General features: G+C 48.9%; 1 protein-coding gene across 2 annotated transcripts in view; it reads right to left on the bottom strand.

The window, feature by feature from the left end:
• The window catches only part of GLP2R (glucagon like peptide 2 receptor), a 55468-nt gene extending 37626 nt beyond the window's left edge, over window positions 1–17842 (bottom strand). Inside the window, exons 1-5 of one of the 2 annotated variants that reach the window (XM_045487373.1) lie at window positions 17677–17842; window positions 16605–16863; window positions 10582–10669; window positions 8492–8596; window positions 5043–5164 (exon numbers count right to left, since the gene is read on the bottom strand). In XM_045487373.1, the coding sequence (XP_045343329.1) occupies window positions 5043–5164; window positions 8492–8596; window positions 10582–10669; window positions 16605–16703 (414 nt within the window). In that variant the 5' untranslated portion in view covers window positions 16704–16863; window positions 17677–17842. Of the gene's footprint in view, window positions 1–5042; window positions 5165–8491; window positions 8597–10581; window positions 10670–16604; window positions 17024–17676 lie in introns of those variants that run through there. The other variant, XM_045487372.1, reaches the window with a different exon arrangement.
• Between the last annotated feature and the right edge of the window lie 1591 nt (window positions 17843–19433).

Below are 19433 nucleotides of genomic sequence, written 5' to 3'. Positions count from 1 at the left end.
TTATCATACTGCTACGTCCCTCATCCTGGCCTTTGTGCAACTGCTGAACATTTTACTTGTACGTATATTAGAGCCCATAATACATTGTTACTATTTTCACTTTAACTGATCACTTATCTTTTGAAAAAGTTTTTAAAGTTTATTTTTGAGAGAGACAGACAGAGTGTGAGCAGGGGAGGGGCAGAGAGAGAGGGAGACACAGAATCGGAAGCAGGCTCCAGGCTCTGAGCCATCAGCACAGAGCCCAATGAGGGTCTCAAACACACGAACCATGAGATCGTGACCTGAGTCGAGGTCAGATGCTTAACCGACTGAGCCACCCAGGCGCCCCTATTCACTTATCTTTTAAGAGATTTAAAAAATAAGATTAAAAATTTTGCCTTCCTAGTTACCATTTCTGGTGCTCTGCATTCCTTTATGTTGATACAAATTCCATTTGGCATATATGCCTTTCTATGTTAAGGATTTTCTTAAACGTTTCTTATAGCGGTGGCCTGGATGCAGAATCGCTACGTAACTTTTGAGTCTTTCCAAATCAAGCCCAACCATATTTCTATCTAGAATTAGTTTCTATGGACCCCATCAAGATCTCCATAATCCTGTCCTGTCCCTAACTGTTTTCGTTGGTCTCTCCTCTCCTCAAAACTAAATCTATCCTTCTAAAACCAGCACCAACCTACCTCTTACAAGAAGTCCTCCTTGAATGCCTCTCTGTGTATTGTCAACTCTGAACTTCAAAGACACTTGTGGTCTGTTTTACAAAGAGGGGCCTCAGTTATATTATTCATTAATGTGTTATTTACATTTGTTTTGGATTTCTAGATAGGCTATAAACCAAGAACCAGAGAACCAGCAAAGAAACGCATGTGCTAACACTAAGAAGTTAGACAATTGTGTGCTGAATTGGTTAGGGCAAGGGGATGTAGGTAGGTACCAACAGCACCTAGACAATTGGTTTAACTGCACCCCATTCAGAGGAGTTTCTTTTTTTTTTTTTTTCCAACGTTTATTCATTTTTGGGACAGAGAGAGACAGAGCATGAACGGGGGAGGGGCAGAGAGAGGGAGACACAAAATCGGAAACAGGCTCCAGGCTCTGAGCCATCAGCCCAGAGCCCGACGCGGGGCTCGAACTCACGGACCGCGAGATCGTGACCTGGCTGAAGTCGGACGCTTAACCGACTGCGCCACCCAGGCGCCCCAGAGGAGTTTCTTAAACTGTCCTCTACACGCAGCCTCCAGTAAAACCTGGCTACTTCCCTAGTGACCCCAGAACACCCAGGTCACTCTCAGTACCAACAGGTGAGTCTTAAGTCACTCAGACATCTTTACGAAATGCTTCGTAATCATGGTGTGCAATATGCATACACTGAGGTATGCATATTGAAGGCAGGTATTCTCGGACATTGAAGGGAGGGCAAAATGGCACAACTCCTATGGGGGGGGGGGCGGGACTCTGGCAATATTTAACACAGCTGTATATGCATCTACTTTTTAATCTAGCAGCCCCATTTCTGGGAATCTTTCCAGAGATACACCATCACAGATACGAACTAACATAGGCATACAAGGTTATTCGAGGTGGCATCATTAGCAATAAAATGTTGGAAATAATCCCAGTGGCCACAGCAGAGTGGCTGAATGGACAATGGTAGATACACAGGGTAGACAGAGTATTATGCAACTGTGAAAGGAAAAAAGGAGAAATGCTTCTAGAGCATGCTGTTAAGTGAAAAAGGCAAAATGCAGAATGCCTATCAGGCTTCAGATGTACTGCCTTTTACGTAAGAAAAATGGTAAAACAACATATTTAGATTTTGGCTTAGTTTTGCAAAAAGAAACATAAGCTGTAAGTGATAATCTGATAAAAAGGGAAGAAGAAGAAAAGAAAAAAAAAGGAAGCAAAGATAAACCGAAAAATCTTTAAAATGGTTAGTTATCTAGAGGAGATAGGCAGAAACGGTAAAGACAGCGATAGGAGCGTGGTTTCTCCGACCAAATGTTTTGTATCTAGTCTTGGCTTTCAAACCCTGTCAATATTTTATTTATCAAAAATAAAATAAGAGAGAAGAGAAGGAAAGAGAGAAGAAAAAGGCAAATCCTTAACACTAATAGGAACAATTGAATAAAACCGTGTCTCCAATCAGTAACATGACCACGTAGAGAAAATAATTATTTCCAGTAATTATAAACACTGTACTCTGAACATATAGCCTAAGGAAAAAACACACTGCAAATGTGATTTTTTTTCTTAAATCTGTGTACTACAAAGGTCCTAGTTGTAGTGACAGTGAACACACCTAGCAATCAGATTTTGGTTTCTAATAACATTCCTCCACGTAGAGAATCCAGAACTCTTTGGAGAACTCGCTGATTTGGGCCCGGGACGGGGAAAACACGAGATAATATTGGACCATCGTCTTGTGCCAGAAAATCAGGAAACGCTCCAAGACTAACGAGACTATCACAAAAGGACACAGGAGCCAGTTTGGGGGGATTTCACTAGCTAAATTTAGAAAAACACTGATCATCAAAATCATCATAATAATAAGTGAATAAAGCAATTAGTGAGCTCAGAGCCACGCTCAAAGCCAGAGGGAAGGGGAAGGAGCCTCCTCAGAAGAATGCCAGCTAGTAAATGTAGAAGAAAGGACAGAGCTCGAATCAATTCAAGCAAGCATCATCAATGAAGGTTGAAACACTGATAAAGGTTTCTTAGGGATTAAGATCCAAGGTTCCAAACTATCGTCCTACCAATGACTGACCATATACAAAAGGAAAAAGTGCCTTTACCGTGGAGAGATCTGGCTGTCACCCCCTAGATCAAATGATCGCACGGAACATCACTGTGGTATGACACCCGATATTCTGGTCTCCCGATGTAATGCTATACAAAGTACCCAGCACCTGTGTGGATCAGCTTGAGTCTTCCCAAGTCTCTAAATCCAACTTCCAGATTACAGGAAATACAGAAGACAAGAGAGTGCATCTAATAACATCCCGAGGAAACAAACAAATCCAGCTTGTGTGACATTCTAGAACAAAGTTCTTTGGGCGGGGCGGGGGGGGGTCTTCTAAAAGCCAGTGTTGTAATATCATATGATTGCGCTCATACATGCAATTTGAGAAAAAAAAACAGGCGGACATACGGGAAGGGAAGCAAAAATAAGATGAAAATACAGAGGGAGACAAGCCATAACAGACTCTTAAATACAGGGAACAAACTGAGGGGTGGGGTGTTGGGTGGGGGGTGGGCTAATGGGGGATGGGCATTAAGGAGGACAGTTGCTGGGATGAGCACTGGGTGTCATATGTAAGTGATGAATCACTAGATTGTATTCCTGAAATCATTATTACACTATGTGTTAACTAACTTGAATTTAAATTTTTAAAAAAGCCAGCGTCATGGGCCAGGGTGGGGAGATTACAGATGAAAAGACACAAAAGTGATATAGAATGAAATGCTCTATATAAACCTAGACAAGACTCTAGTCCAGGGAAGAAAAGCTATAACAATTGGAGGGGAAAACGGGGGATATTTGAATGTGGATAAAACATCAGCTGATATGCAGTTAATTGCTGGTTTGTACTCATGAGGGATAATGTCTTTGCTTAGGAAGGACCTGATGAATATTTAAGAGTGAAATCTCATGATGCCTGCAAATTATTGTCAGACATTTCACGAGAAGAGAGGCAAAGCAAAAGCAAATCCGGGGAAATGTTAAGACAGTTTGAATTTTAGATAATGGGTCTGTGAGTGTTTATTATTCTTGTAACTTTTCTGTATGTTTGGATATTTCAAAATACAATGCTGAAAAACACATATAGTTGATATATCTTGTGTTATATGGAAACCAAATGTCATCACTAAAATTATAAATTAAAATTATACACACACACATACACATATACACAAGTGCACTAACACAATCTCTGTAAAAAGTACCATTTATCGTACATAAGGACTCCCAACTGATGAGATTTTTGTTTACCAACACTCTGAAAAGCAAAGCTAATATCACTTGCCTTTCGTGGGCAAAATGTCAACACAGGCAAACATGACCAGAAGTTGGTTTTTATGTGTTTTGGAGTTTTTGCATTTTTTGTGGATTTTGTTTTTTGTTTTTTGGTTTTGTTTGTTTGTTTGTTTGTTTGTTTGAGTATTTGAATTCCTGGAAATACGGTCATTTGCAGGGGGGAGGAGGCCATACCCTGGTCGTCACCTTCCTAAAGAGAGAAATCTTTACTTGCAATCTTGGAGAGTGCAGTTTTCAACTCTTGTTTTGCTGTCCCTGCCCCCTGCCTCCGAGGGGGCCCCTGCAGACCTGAGCTCAGAGGAAGCGGCAGGCTGTCATGTCAGCCCTGCTGGTAAGTCCCCGGGATCACCTCTGCCCCAGCCTCAGCTGCCCGTTGGCTTCCCCTGGGGAACTAGGTACCCGTCTGATGCCGAGACCCCATCACAGACCCACCGACTCAGAATCTGTGAAACCAGGGGTGCCTGGGTGGCTCAGTCGGTTAAGCGTCCGACTTCGGCTCAGGTCATGATCTCGAGGTTCGTGAGTTTGAGCCCCGCGTTGGGCTCTGTGCTGACATCTTGGAGCTTGGAGCCTGGAGCCTGCTTTGGATTCTGTCTCCCTCTCTCTCTCTCTCTCTGCTCATGCTCTGCCTCTGTCTCTCCCCAAAATAAATAAACATTAAAAAAAGAATCTGTGAAACCATCCCTTCGGTATTTATTAAGTGCCCACGGTGTGAAAACGTTTCTGGGCACCCCAGTACTAGGCCAGGGGTGGGAAGCGGAGGGTCCTTGGGGGTCCACGCGTCACCCTGAGCTGCAAAAGAAATTCAGCCAGAAAAACAGCCGGAGGTTGGCTGTTGTGTGACTGTGGACCTTCCCCAGGTGAGTCTGGGGCAGACCGGCTTCAGAGGAAGGCTCTCTGTGTGGCCCCAAGAGCCAACTGGGGGTGGGGGTGGGGGTGGAGGGGGACCCTGGTGGAGGGTGGGGGGAGGCGAGGACCCCGTCGTCACCGGGCCAAGCAGACTCACTTTCTGTTCGGAACTGTGCTTCTTGGAGCATTCGGAATCATCTTGCCAAATATTTGTGGAGTTCTCCAGTGTCTGCCAGGTGCCCTGAGCCAGGCAGCGTCTGTAGGCCCTTCCAGAGTTTTCTGCAAAAGTAAACAGAGCTCTGGGAGAAAGGTCAGGGGCCACAGCCCATTCCCCAGTACGTGGTGAGGTCCTCACCGCAAAGCTGTGGAAAATCCCAGGGAAAAGGGATTTGCGTTTCCCTCAGGAAAACACGGAAGCTCCTGCGTTTCGTAACAAACCACGACCCGCTCGCGTCTGCTGTGTTTACCCAAAGTCCCGGGAGCCAGAACAGTCCCTCTGAGTCCCTGACTCGGAGATGCACAGCTCTGCTGGGAGACTCGCGGACCTGGGGCGTGATCGGAGGGCCATCGCGTCCTGGTGCTTAAGGGGCGATGTCACGAGGAAGAGACAGGGGTGGACCCAGCCTGCTGGGCCACCTCCAAGCTCGGTGGCCTGGAGCTCGTGGTCCCTCCGCTCCCTGAGATGCTCTGCCCGCGATGATGATCGATGTGGCCCAGCCACATCCATTCCCGGGACCCTTCCTTCCCCAAAGGGGTCTCCCCCTCTCTGGGCCACTGGCAACTGGACTTGCAAATGAGAAATGGAAAATGTCCGAACTTTCCCGCCCCGAGCCTGTTGGCAGCAGGCTGATGGTGACGCTTTGCTGGCTTTAATGGACAGACACCCAGAGGGAGCTCCCATCTGCCACCCGAAGGGCCCCTCAGAGCCTGTCCGACTGACCCCTCCAGCATCATTCTCCCAACACCTGCTCCCCAGACCTGTGCCCCCTGCCCACTTCCTGTCTCTGTTGATGGCAGACCCGTTTTCCCAGGCCTGGGGCCCCAAACCTTGGAGCCATCCTTGATTTTTCTCTGTGTCTCTTACGCTTCATCCTGCCCATCAACCAAGCCTGTCAGCTGCCGGGCTTCCAACCTACCCGAGTCTGAGCACAGCCTTTCACCTTTCACCTTCTGTTCCCCCTCCCTGGAGCTGCCCTTCTCCCTCTCCCTCTCTCCCTCTCTCGGTTTATTGCAAATGCCTCCAATACTCCTGCCCCTCCTCATGGTCTATGGGTAACACGACAGTCACACCATGTCATGCCTCGTCCCAAATCTTCCCAGGGCTGTCTGAAAACAAGTCGGGGTCCTTCCCTGGCCCCCACCAAGCCCTGGAAGGTCTGGCTCCTGGTACTCTCTGACCTGACCTCCCGGTGGCTCTCTTTCCCTTTCAGGGCCGTCACCGTTACAGTCCCCCGTCACACCCTCCCCACCCTCCAGTTGGAGTTCTTGTTCCCCTGGTCTTTTCCCACCAGAATTGTTCTCCTTCTTCCTTCTCTAACCCTCTCCTTTGCCTCCATATTTTCTTCTCACTTGCAAGAACCCGTCTGGATTCTAAGATTTAATGCACAGGATGTTGAGCAGAAGAGTAACTTCCCACCTTCTGCGAATCACACTCCCTCTGGGACACTCCAGAAGCCCAGATCCCATTTTTAAAAAAAGCCTTGAACTCAACTTCTTTGTAAGTTTAGATTTTGGACCACGTTTCCCCCCCCCTCCCCCCAAATGGAATGTAGCCGTGTCTTTTTAGCTCTTGGGAAAAACAGGTGGACGGAGGGGCCGGGTGGTGATGGTCCGTTTCATGTGCCCTTGAGACCCATGGACATTCAGGGTCTTAAAGACCTTCAGGAATCCAAGGGCTTGACCTCGGGCTCAGCCTCAGTTCCGTTTACGAAGCACCTACCGTGCGGCTGACTCCGTGCCTGCCTTTTCGTTCATTCCTCTGCGTGGCCTTAAAAGTAGCCACTGTTTGCTTCACTTTGCAGACAAGAAAACCACAGCTCGGAGGGCTTGGACACTTGCCCAAAGTCCCAGAGGGCAAAAGCAAGGGGCAGGCTCTGGACCCCACATGCAGGGCTCTTTCCACCCCACTACGCTGGCTTGCCCCAACTATCCAGACTCTCTGGTCCAGCAGACTCTGGTATCTTCCTTTAAACGTCACGTCCTCATGCCTTCCGGGTCACCTCCAGCTGGATTTGACCAGAGCACAGTTCCACAGAATATGCTACTAGCTTTCCCATCGAGACATGCATCTCTCTTCCTTGGAAACTCTCTCTTAATCGAAACCAGGTTTTAACTGATGATGAGTTAGTGAGCTGAAATTAAACACAAAGTATCACCATCTCGCCTGCACAGAAACCCGTTCTCACTTGGTTTTGCCTAGAACTTTGTAACCGCTTATGTTTTTTGAGAATAATTTTTTTTTTTTTACTTGCTCTCTGATGGTCTGCGATCAAAGGCAAAAGAGTTCTAACCACTAATTGCTTCTGTCCCCTTCCAGAATAAACCCACCAAGAGGCTGGGCTGCTGGGGCTGGTGGGGGGCAGGATAATCATCCTGGAGTCCTACATAATAGCCACTTCCTTCAGGCAGGGTGGGGGAGAGCTGAGTGGTTAAAAAATTGGGGGGCACCTGGGTGGCTCAGTCGGTTAAGCATCCGACTTCAGCTCAGGTCATGATCTCACAGTCCATGAGTTCGAGCTCCGCATCAGGCTCTGTGATGACAGCTCGGAGCCTGGAGCCTGCTTCGGATTCTGTCTTCCTCTCTCTCTGCCCATGCCCCCCTCTGTCTCTCTCTCTGTCAAAAATAAAACATTTTTTTTAAATTATAAAAAAAAGATTAAAACTTTTTTTTAGATGTTCATTTTATTTTTGACAAAGAGAGAGGGAGAGAGCATGCATGCGAGTAGGGGAGAGGCAGAGAAAGGGAGAGGGAGACACAGATTCAGAAGCAGGCTCCAGGCTCTGAGCTGTCAGCACAGGGCCCAACGTGGGGCTTGAACCCATGAACTGTGAGATCATGACCTGAGCCGAAGTCAGGTGCTTAACCGACTGAGCCACCCAGGTGCCCCAAGATTTTATTTTTAAGTAATCTGTGCACCCAACACGGGGCTCGAACTCACAATGCTGAGATCAAGAGTTGCGTGCTTTACTGACTGAGCCAGCCGGGCACCCATTGTGAGGATAGTTTTGATGCCCTTCTTCTCCATCTGACAAGCCCAAAGTTGGGGATGTGAGCATCCCAATCTCTCCCCCACCTCTCACTCCTCTCCACGATGACCCTGCAGTAAATTCAGTGATAGCTGGGCCTAGACTCTCCAGTCTTCAAAGAAAAGAGGACTATTGCATTAATGGAGCATACAGGTGCAGAAGACAAGCGGAGGCACACAGAGAAGAAGGAAAAGTGTGTTACTGACAGTGTAGGAGACCTTCTGTGGGGAGCAGGACTTCAGAAGACCACAAGATTGGAGCTCTCTCGCTCTCTCTCTCTAATTGCTCCCTGACTGGCCTACCCAGGAGGGAGCAGCCCTTAAGGAAACTGCCAGAAAATGGTAAAATAAGACTTACTACCTTCATGCCACCAAGGTAAGTAGGAAGGGCAGGGAACAGAGACATTTCCTGGAGAAGAATGAGGCCAGCACACGTATCGATCAAAGGTCCCGTTACAAAAGGTCCCTGTGGAGAGAAAAGGTCCAGAATGAATGGAAGTGTTGGAGCATCCAAGCCACTGATGGAGGCAGAGGTGCCCAGGAGCCCAGAGCCCCCTTCCTGGCATGGGAAGCTGGTGCATCTTGCTCAGGAACTAGCATGGGTATCCCACTGTCCAGATGGTCAAGGTTGCGGAATGGCGTGGGGAGGAAGGAATCAGCTTAGCGCATCTCCAAGCACTGTGACTCTGTCTACCAACCTGACCTCTGGCCCTGGTCCCATCAGCTACGTCTGTGTGTACGTCATGCTGATGTTGGTTTGTTTTAACATGGACTGAACTCTCACACAAACTCGGGGTCAAGAGGACACTTGGGGATTCAGCCAGGGCCTTCTGTTCCATAATTAACTAAAGAATTGTCAAACCTTCATCAGTTAGATCCTGGAACACCCGTACTGTGAAATGTGCAAGATGGCCAGTGGGTAGACAGGGAGAATTGAGGTTCTTGGTTACATGTATCTGACCCAACCCCTATTTGGTCATATTTCTCCATTCGAAGACCAAGCCAACAATCATTATGAGATATCTGCACCATCTCAAATTCAAGGGATGATTTACACCCTGGCACTTGGCGATGAGAAGATAAAAACCTACGATGCAGCCTTATGGGCCTCCTGGAATGGAATGAAGGGGTTTCAGGCCGGATCCCAAATGTCCATATTGCAAGCGGCTCACTCCTGGGAGCCAAGCATTGTTCCTATCTGCTTCCTATTGGGTCTGGAACGCAAGGGCCACTCAGGTTGAACAGCCACGTTCCTGGCGTCAGGACCCCACAGACACAGATCTGCCAGGTTATGAGCTGGCTCGGGTGTCTCGCGGACCCAGCTGCCAAGTGTCGGCACATGGTCTATGTGAAGCAGTGCTCACCTGGCCGAGCCGCTCATGGCATGACTTCAAATAAAGAGGACTTTTCCTACTTTGATTTCAGAAAGCAAAGTATTTCAGCATTCCCCAAAGTGAGGGGTGGTTCTTGTAACAGATGTCAAGCATCGATTGCTACCAGTCCGGGCTGAAAAAAATATTCAGAGGGAGAGGGGTATGGCTTGAAGGCTGGCACTGGTTTTGGGTCCGGAAAAAGAAGAGAGAGTTCATGATGTCCTGTCTTCTTGTGGGCCCCTAAATGAAATACTCTGAAAGCAGCCAGAAGGATAAGGAGGGGCCGGCTTTCATCATTACAAAAGTTAAAAAAAAAAAAGTCTAGATGCACTCAAAGAGTCAGTATGAGGGCAGGAGAGGCCATGGACTGATCAAACTATTAGCATAGTTGCTAGAACACTCTAAATCTACTGTAGATCTGGATAAGAGAAATGTTAAGACTCAGGTTCAGATAATACCCTAGGGGACTGAGGACTTCCTCCCACCCACCTACCCAATAGAGTCCCAGGTTAATCTATGGCAGTCGCTCATGTCATGGTGGTGAGTGTGCTGTGACCGATGGCTTTAAATAAATAGTCACATCTATGAACAACATCTTGTCTCATATTCTCTTTTATAATAAGAGGTGGGAGTCTCTCTTCCCTTCCCTTGAACCTGGGTAGGCCTTGGTAACCATCTGACCGAATTAAACATGGAGGAAGTAGCTTCTGAGGCTAGATAATAAACGGCAACATGGCCTCTGTTCACCCGCCATGCTGTGAGGAGCCCAGGCGGTGTAGACAGGCGGGGGGGAAGTGTTATGGCCAACGGACTCTCAGCTGGGAGCCATCATCAACCAGCAGATGTAAGTGTGAACAAGCCTTCAGATGATTCCAGCCCCAGTCATCGACTCTTCCAGCTAAACTTCAGATACTGAAGAGCAAAAACAAGCCATCCTCACTGTGCCTGGTCTGAATTCCTCACCCACAGAAACTGTGAGAGATCATAAATGATGATGGTGATGATGATGATTGCTTTAAGCCACTAACCTTTGGAGCTATTTGTTACACAGCCATGGGTAGCTCATACATGTGCTTACCAGGAGGTTCCTTGAGTAAGTCTCTCAGACACTTCTCTCTGTATTGAGCCCACTTGCGAGTTGTGTCCTCAAGGAGGGATCCTGTAACCTGGGCAGAAAACACCACGGTGACCCCCAGCTTAGCCACAAACACAGAGGAGGCCTCATTAGCATTTTGCCATGACTCTCAAACTGTCCCACTGAAGGGACCCTCCTGCCCTGCACTGAGAAGCAGAACTTCTTCAACATCTCATGTCCCATCTTACAGATGCACACAGATTTCGCATTCACTCCCTGATCTAATCACACTGGTTTTAGTACAAATATGGAAGATTTTTCTTCCCCCGCAAAATCTTCAACTGGGGTTGACGTTTCAAGAGGAGGCAATCCGCTCACCCTGAATGACACGCCCTGGTAGATGAATATTTGCACGTTCCTAAGATTATGTGCATCTCAAAGAGAGAAGCATTGTACCAAGAAGAGCCCGATACTGTCAGGGAAAGGCTACGAATTTTAGGGACCTGTGCCATCCCACCTAGCGGCCCGTGGGTCCAGAGTCAAAGATTGGGTAGACAGATGCTCTGCTACTAAACTGAGGCCTTGGGAGTTTTTTCTTTCTGACATGAACTATCTCCTCCCATAGAGTCTTAAAAATACAGCACATCTTTTTGGGCTTTGCAGACAACAGAGTTGTCCAACAACATCTAATTGAGTATCCGTACCACTGCTTTTGTCTTTTGAACAAAACAAGGGGTTTAAAGGGGTTTTCTCTTCTTTAACTTAACTCATCTTTATTGAGCACCTGTTGTGCGCTAGGCTTTGCATTAAGGAGGGGCTGAAGGGGTGCAGTGATGAGCAAGATACAGCTTCTGCCCTAAAGGACTTAGAATCTGCTAAAGATAAGACAACTGTGTAATTGGCTGGCATGCAAAGTCAAGTGACATTCTTATGCCATCGTCCTCTGCTTCTAAAGAGCCTCATCTCCTAGTGGCTCAGTATCGGCACCATTGGTCATGAACCAGAAATGAGGAGTTTTCCTTGGCTCAACTAAGCACCAGATTCTGTCCTAAGCCTCTCTCCTGCCTAACCCTGCCTCCCATTTCTTCTATCTCTGACCTGGTCCACACTGCCCCCAAAGGGATAGGTCCACAGGGCTCTCCTGCATAAGGTCTTCCCCTCACAGCCTGTTGACTTGACTTCACATCTCAACCACCCCCAGCTCAAGCCTCTCGACCCCAGTCATGCTTTTCTATGACTTTGGAAAACGTCCTCTCATCCACCCTCGTCGTCAACCTGGCTCACTCCTTGTTCGCCCCTGTTCACTCGAGACTAATGACTCCTGATCATGCTTGACCACCTCTGTCACTCAAGTCTTGAGCTAATGACCCTTCTCCCCAGTGACCCCACACATAAACAAGTCCTATGGCCCATTGTGTTGTATTGTCATTGGGGCTTGAATTGTCCAACCCCTTCACTATCCCATATATTTCTTGAGGGCTGACATACGTCTTTTGATCTCTGAATACAAGCCCCTAGCACAGGGCAGGAGCTATTGTCCTCAGTTTCCCCCAAATTCCAGCTAAAGAAACAGAAGCACAGGTGTGGGGCAGAGTTGGGGGTGGGGCTGAACACAGGAGGGGTTAAATATGTGATCACACACACACACACACACACACACAGCCAGCACCACCATCACCCTCACCCCCCACGATAAAACCCCAACCACCTATGAGCCCAATGGGGCAGCCAGTTTCCACCTTCTGAGTAATTAGTCCAATCTACCTTCTCTCTGCCCTGCGTGGCCCACCCCCCTGTGCTATGGAATTCATGACGGGGTCTGGGAATAGTTCCTTCACATTTTTTTTCCCCAAAGAATCACACGGCTAGCTTTTTGAAGAAGAATTGGTATAGTCATTGTTAGACTAGGGGTTCCCAAACTTTCTCAACTCATGGTGCCCTCAGTGGCTCCATCATTTCCCCCACAGCACCCCTAAGCCAAAAGAAATGCCTAAAGTCCCATTTGTTCAGTAGGTAGGGCCAAACAACTTAAGAAACTTTTGCATCCTAGCAACTGTGTGCCCACCGGAGATTGGACAACCTCCCAAATCTGGGAATCAGATCGGACACAGCCATGTTTGCACCTGTTCCATACTGATGTTTGGGTGGTCCTTGCTTTTTATGATAGCATCTGCAAAACACTCCCAGCTTTGTAGAGATCCAACATCATCAAAGGGAGAGGAGTGTTACCGAATACTGAAACGATGAACTACCCCGAGCCAGGTCCGGCAGATGTCACCGGACTTCCCTTGAAAAATTAAAATGTCTTACAGCAGCCCCGTGAACTCACAGCGGTGCCTCGAGGCACCTTAGCACACAATTTAGAAACCATGGGATTAGCCAACAAGTAACAATGATAATGATAATGAGGAGGAAATAGTTGGCATTTATCCCTAGGCAACAGGCTTTCAGTCTCCCCTTAATGTTTTCTGTCTCTGAGTTGTGGCAAGAATCAAGACGGAAGTTTATTAACACATTGTTTAAGGAAATAAACATCCTAACAGGACCATAGCGGACTCTATATTATTTTCCTCAAGTTCAGCGCATAAGTTGATAGCCAAATCGTCAGCTTCCAGAATCCTGCAGGCCACCGAAGTAAGACCCTTTCTTAGATAAGGTGCTGTTTATGTCCTCAGGGACTTCCCCAGAACTGGCCGAGGAAAAGACAATAAAATCAGTCAGGCAGGTGAACTGTCCCTGGATGGACATGACCCTCTCCTCCTGCCCTATGCCATGACTGATGGCCATGGCTAAAAGTGCAAGGAGAAGAAGGGGGAGGAGAAGGAGGGGAGGAGGCGGTGGAGGGGAGGGGGGGCGGAGAAGGAGAAGGACAAAGAAGAGAAGAAAAAGAAGGAGAAGAAATCTACAAAGCACTGAATTTGGTCAATGTAGGGGAGCTGGATAAACTCAGACTGCCTTCCCAAGCACCTGTCCTAAAGACACAAGGAACACAAGACGCAAATCCAAGTTCAATCACAGCCCGATTCAAACAAAACAGAGGCAAGGCAAGAACACGGATGGATGTTTTCTAACTGGAAAAATTGACTTGATCTCCATTCTTCTTTCCCTCTTCCCTTTCTCACAGGCAACCAGCATCAGCAACTAACTTGGCTGAAAAGAGAGGAAAAGGAAAAAAAAAGACCTTCTGTTGACGGCTTTAAATACACTTTATTGTATTCTTGGTTCAAGAAGGCATCTGCCTCTCTGTCAATCAAACAAAAATTACAGGAAAGCAAAAAGGGGAGAAGGTGGAATCAGAATCTTATATCAGAAATTACCATCTCCTTCCGGACTCTTCTCTCCGTGCACATGCTTCCGTTTACTTTCTCCTTTTTCTTTCCCCTTTTTATTTTAACCAAAAAAGGAAATCATCTTGCTTTGTGTTTTCACCGGAAGATATAGGGTGACTATGTATCCATTTCGAGACCCATACTTCTAAAATGCCATTTAAACAGCTACATAATGTTCTATGAACACATGTGATATAATTCTAAATCTTCCAGCATGAAACACTTGCACTGGCTTAGAGCCTTGCTAATAGGAATGATGCTGCACCGAAAATATTCACAGTTAAACGTTTGAGCACATCTTCATTTTCTTAGGAGAAATTCCTTCAATTGGAATTTCTGGGCCAGAGAGGATACACATTTTTAAAGGGTTCTGGTAACATAGTGCCAAACTGTCCTTGCCAAACTTTTTTAAATTTAAAAATATGCACCTTTTTACACTCTCATCAGCAATGCACGAAAGAGTCACAGATGTGTTTCTCCAAGAGCCTTCGATAGAGAGTTCATGTTTTTTAAAGCCAGAGCAGCTGCTAATTCACTTAAATGAGCTGGGGTGGGGGATGGGGGGTGGAACCTGCTTGGATTTCGAAACTAAACCATCCCTGAGAATTTCTCATGAAGTGAATTTTATGAAGACTTTCTGCCAGAAAACATGCCATAGTCATTAATATTCCAGGCAGGGAAAGCATCTGTGAGCAAAATCCATCATGAAAGTCTACGCAAAGCCTCGTCGTGTAAACATCTGGAGGGAAAATATGGGTTTTTAAGACTGAGAACCAAGAGCGGGGCGGGGGGGGGGGTGGACATTGGGGCTATAGATGCACACTGGAGGACAGACAGAGGAAAGAGCTTCTAGAAATAGATGTGGATGGCAGACCGGAGACACTGCTCGCTTGGAAAGAGTATTGATTGTGATGCCAAATGCCAAATGATAGAGCTGAGGTGTGGCTTTTTCAGTGTCATAAGCCGGCCTGACACATTGCAAATTTCGCTGCCGTAACATATATACGTATATATTCCGTATGTCGACAGCTCCCAAAGGAATGCCAGGGAAGCGAGAACACTTCAGACACCACGGGCTGACTTGACTCCCTGGTGCCACTGTTCACAAGCCATGTGATCTCAGGTGACCGTCTAACTCCCACTGACCTTCATTTCCCCGACCGTAAAATGGGCTCGCTAATAACACCTCCGTCCGAGGCTCGTGGCGGGGACCTAGCGGGACGATGCTACAGCCGTGGTGGGCACTTAGGGGACGATCGACGCGTGATCGTGTGTAAGAAGGGGAACGAGGCCAGACAGTTCTGTGTTCAGTTTTAATGTGCCACGTACAGAAGATTGAAGCCAGGATGCGAGTTCCGTAGGGACTCGCCCGGCAATCCGCTGGGTCTCAGGAGCACGATGGTGGCCCGCCCAGAGGCTGCCACCATGGCAGGGATTCCACGAAACCATTCATCGGGCTCACATCCACAGTCCCTGAGGGCTTGAAGGCAGTCTCAGGGAGGAGTCGGATGCAGAGAATTTGGTGGGTGTTTTCTGCCTGTCTGGTCCCGGGTTAGCATCAAAGACAGCCCGATGAGGTGCACACTTACAAGATCAGGGACACGGCCCTCCCTGTTATGGGGGCAGAGGAGGCATTTCTAACAGCAGGGCCTCCCTCTCGGGGCTGCTGAGAGCACGAAATGAGTTAGCACACAGGACGTGCCAGGCACTGGCCCTGGAGAACATCGTGAGTGTTCCATCCAAGTGTTAGCTTGTGTTAGCTCTTACTGTATTTTGTTAGGACGAAAGCAGGTTGCAATACAATATTTATAGTCCTAGCCTATGTTTAAAAAAAAAAAAAAAAACTATATGGAAATAAATGGCAGAAAAATGTCTGAAAATACAAGACCCCCAAAGCGAACGAGGGTGATTTCTGGGGGGGGTGGGGGGGGGTGGGGGTGGGAACCCAGTGATTTATAGCTGGTGCTTGTATTTCGTCAGATTGCATACGTTTAATTTTTTAACCAATGCTCAACCTATATTTTCATACTGAGAAGGAAGGAAAAGGAGAAAGGAAAGGAGGAAAAAAAAAAAAAAACAACCCACTGTCCATCAGCCTAAATACTCAGGCCTGAGAAAACTTTAAAAGCAGACAAGAGGACCTATGTGACAAGTTTAAATGCTGTTTACAAAAAAATTTTTAAGTTGATTTTTGAGAGAGAGAGAGGGAGACAGAGTGAGCAGGGGAGGGGCAGAGAGAGAGGGAGACACAGAATGGGAAGCAGGCTCCAGGTTCTGAGCTGTCAGCACAGAGCCCGAGGTGGGTGTCGAACCCACGAACCGCCAGATCGTGACCTGAGCCGAAGTCGGACACCCAACTGATTGAGCCACCCAGGCGCCCCTTGAACGTTATTGACAGAGTTCATGTCAGCCCTGGGAAATGCTTACATAAATGATGTCAAGGGGAAAGTGGGATTCAAAACGCTTTATACATCACGATTTCAGCTGCCTAGAAGCATGCATAGGATTTGCAGAAAACATGCCAAAATTCGAACAGCAATGGCCTCCGAATACCGGGATTGTGTTTCTCGCTGCTTCCGTCTTAACGTTTTTCCAAATTGCCTACCAGAGCCCCACACGGCTTCTCGGATCGGAAAAGATACAAAAGTGGTCCTAACAGCAATCATTGTAACAATAACAGTGAGAACGCGCTCTTACTTGCTTGATGAAGACCAGGAGCAGCAGGCCGAGGACCGGGGGAGAGCGCTTCCCGGAGGCGGGGAGAGGCCTGGCCCCCCGGGCAACGGGGGTGCCCATGGGCAGCGCGTGGACTCCAGGTGGGGGACCCCGCTTCCTTCTCCGGGGCGCCACCCCGCTCGGTGCCGGCCTCCCCTTCCTTGCCGCGACTTCACAAGTGCGGGCACGCTTCTAGAAAGGTCCGAGATGTACCACAGGCGGCCTCCCGCTGCATTCTTCCCTGCACGGGGGCGGGGGGGAATGTTTGCACAAACCCAGTGCGCGCACGCGGGGAGGAGAGCCTCCGAACCGGTCTAGAGCCACCTACCGAATCTGCAGGGTTTCTCAGAAGCCTGCGGCTCATCCCCCGCCCCGGCCCCCACCCCGAGGGCAGGGAGATTTTTCCCAGACCTTCCCCAAGTCGGCTGTGCTCCCAGGGACTTCCTCAGCAGAGGCCGCCCTGGGAGGAAAAGCCGGGCGGGCAATGGGCCCCGCTTCCGAAGCCCCCGCTTCCGAAGCCCCCGCTTCCGAAGCCCCCGCTCAGCGCGCAAGGCCACCTCCGGTTCCAGCTGCCATTCAGCAGGACAGGGTGGGCCCGGTTCCAGCTGTGCGGTGGGCGTCTTGGTGAGGGGGTTGCGTTTCTTACTAAGGCAGCAGCTCGTCCTAGCCGCGAGGGCAGGGTCTCCTCCTGGGGGGCCCCGTCTATGTTAACACTTCCAGGGAGAGCTCAGGTCCGGACCCAGGTCCTGAAGCAAAGCCCCCAGTGGGGGACCCGGGCCCGTCTACACCAGAGCACAAGGACGAGGGTAAAAGGCAAGTAACATGTTTGTAGTTTCACACACGTGCATTTGCACACGAGCTTTCGGCCCACCACCTGCTTCCTTTGCCCTCACGATGGTCCGGTGAGGGCGTGATCATTTCCCCACTTGACAGATGAGCAGGTGAGGTCCAGAGAGGTTAGGATGCTTGCTCAAGGCCACACAGCAGTAAATGGGAGAGCCGGGGTTACCCAGAATCACCTGCCACGGTTACTTGGCCACGTGCTCTATCTCACCTTAGGTCTGCAGGCCTTGTTCCTTTGTGCTGGCGGGTTCCTCGTGGGGCCTCTGAAAGGCTCCATTCGGCCCTTCTCACCTCACCTCTCCCCGTCCAGCCCGGAGAGGCCCAGGAGGAAGAGGTCCTGACTGGATGAAACGCAGTCTGCAAGAGACAAGAAGATTGTGTTTTCATTTAGTTTACTCTTGCTTTTCTCTCCATTCAAGTTCGAACAGGGGGGCTCACCTGCGCTCACTTATCTGAGTAAATGATTGCTGAACCGTGGGGGAGAAACAAGCAAACATCGCTTAATAGAAATCCTTGCAGATCTTGGGGCTCCCAGGGGGCTCAGTCGGTTGAGCATCCGACTCATGACCTCGGCTCAGGTCGCGATCTCATGGTTCGGGGGTTCAAGCCCCACGTTGGGCTCTTTGCTGGAAGCACAGAGCCTGCTGGGGATTCTCTCTCTCTCTGCCCCTCCCCTGCTTGCATTTTCTTTCTCTCTCAAAATAAATAAGTACACTAAAAAAAAAAAAAAAATTAATTAAAAAAAAAAAGAACAAGCATCCTTTTTTCCCTGAAGGGACAGGAGTCCGGGCCACGCACGAGCTCCCGGCTGCTGGACAGATGCCATCTAGTGATGAAATGTGGTAACTCCTCTTCCCAAGACATGGGTGGCCAACCCCACAAATGCAGGGCTCACAGGAGGAGCCAGCAGGAGGCAGAGAGTGACAGTGACCCACAGGGCACGGCCCTTCTCCCCTGCCCGACCAGCCCGGTGATTCTCTGGTACATCTGGGGGCACATCTGGGGGGTCATACAGTCTAGGACCCGTGTGTTTCCATGTAGGACCACGTGGAATCTTCTGTGATGTTTTTCCTGCTCTTCTTCCTGCATCAGTGTCCTCCGCCCGAGAAGTGACTGTAGTGTCCTCTGTGTCACCACTCCCGGAGAGCCCCCATGATAAGGACAGGACCCAGGGTGCCAACGGGTGTGCCTGCCAGCTTTGGAGACCCCAGGACGGTGCTGGGTGCCACACCCCTGCTCTGCACAGCCCCGAGGCCCCAGAGGAGGCTGCCTGAACCTTGAGTCTCTCCGTCCCCGAAGCAGGACGTTGTCTTTGGCAGTCCCTGTCTCTGTAGGGTGGGGCAGGGAGCAGGCTGGGGCAGGCTGCGGGATTCCGAATTTCTGGAACCCAACCCTGAGCACCCCAATGGATGCAAAAGGCAAGCGGGGGGTGGTCCAGACTCACCCAGACACCTGCCCATATGCCCCTGGTCTTCATCAAGCACCGACCTCCTCCACACAAACCAAAGTGTGGAAACAACCCAAGTGTCCGTGGACAGATCAACAAACAAAACGTGGTCTATCCACACCAGGGATGCCACAGAACCTTCCAAAGGAAGGAAATTCTGGGGGCGCCTGGGGGGGCGGCTCAGTTGGTGGATTGTGCAACTTTTGATCTTGGGGTCGTGAGTTTGAGCCCCACGTTTGATGTAGAGATGACTTAAAAAATATCTGGGACGCCCTGGGGGGGCTCAGTCGGTTGAGCGTCCGACTCTTGGTTTCGACTCAGGTCATGATCTCACCGTTTGTGAGTTCGAGCCCCTACATTGGGCTCTGTGCTCACAGCGTGAAGCCCGCTTGGGATTCTGTCTCTCTCTCTCTCTCTCTCTCTCTGCCCCTCCCCCATTCACTATCTCCTCTAAAGAAATAAAAGGAAACTTAAAAAATACATAAAAACAAAGGAAGGAAACTCTGACCCCCGCTACGACA

Source organism: Leopardus geoffroyi, chromosome E1 (assembly GCF_018350155.1).
Source record: "Leopardus geoffroyi isolate Oge1 chromosome E1, O.geoffroyi_Oge1_pat1.0, whole genome shotgun sequence".
NCBI classification, from domain to species: Eukaryota; Metazoa; Chordata; class Mammalia; order Carnivora; family Felidae; genus Leopardus; species Leopardus geoffroyi.
The sequence above is the reverse complement of the archived record's forward strand: the minus strand, read 5'-3'. Positions and strand labels throughout refer to the sequence as shown.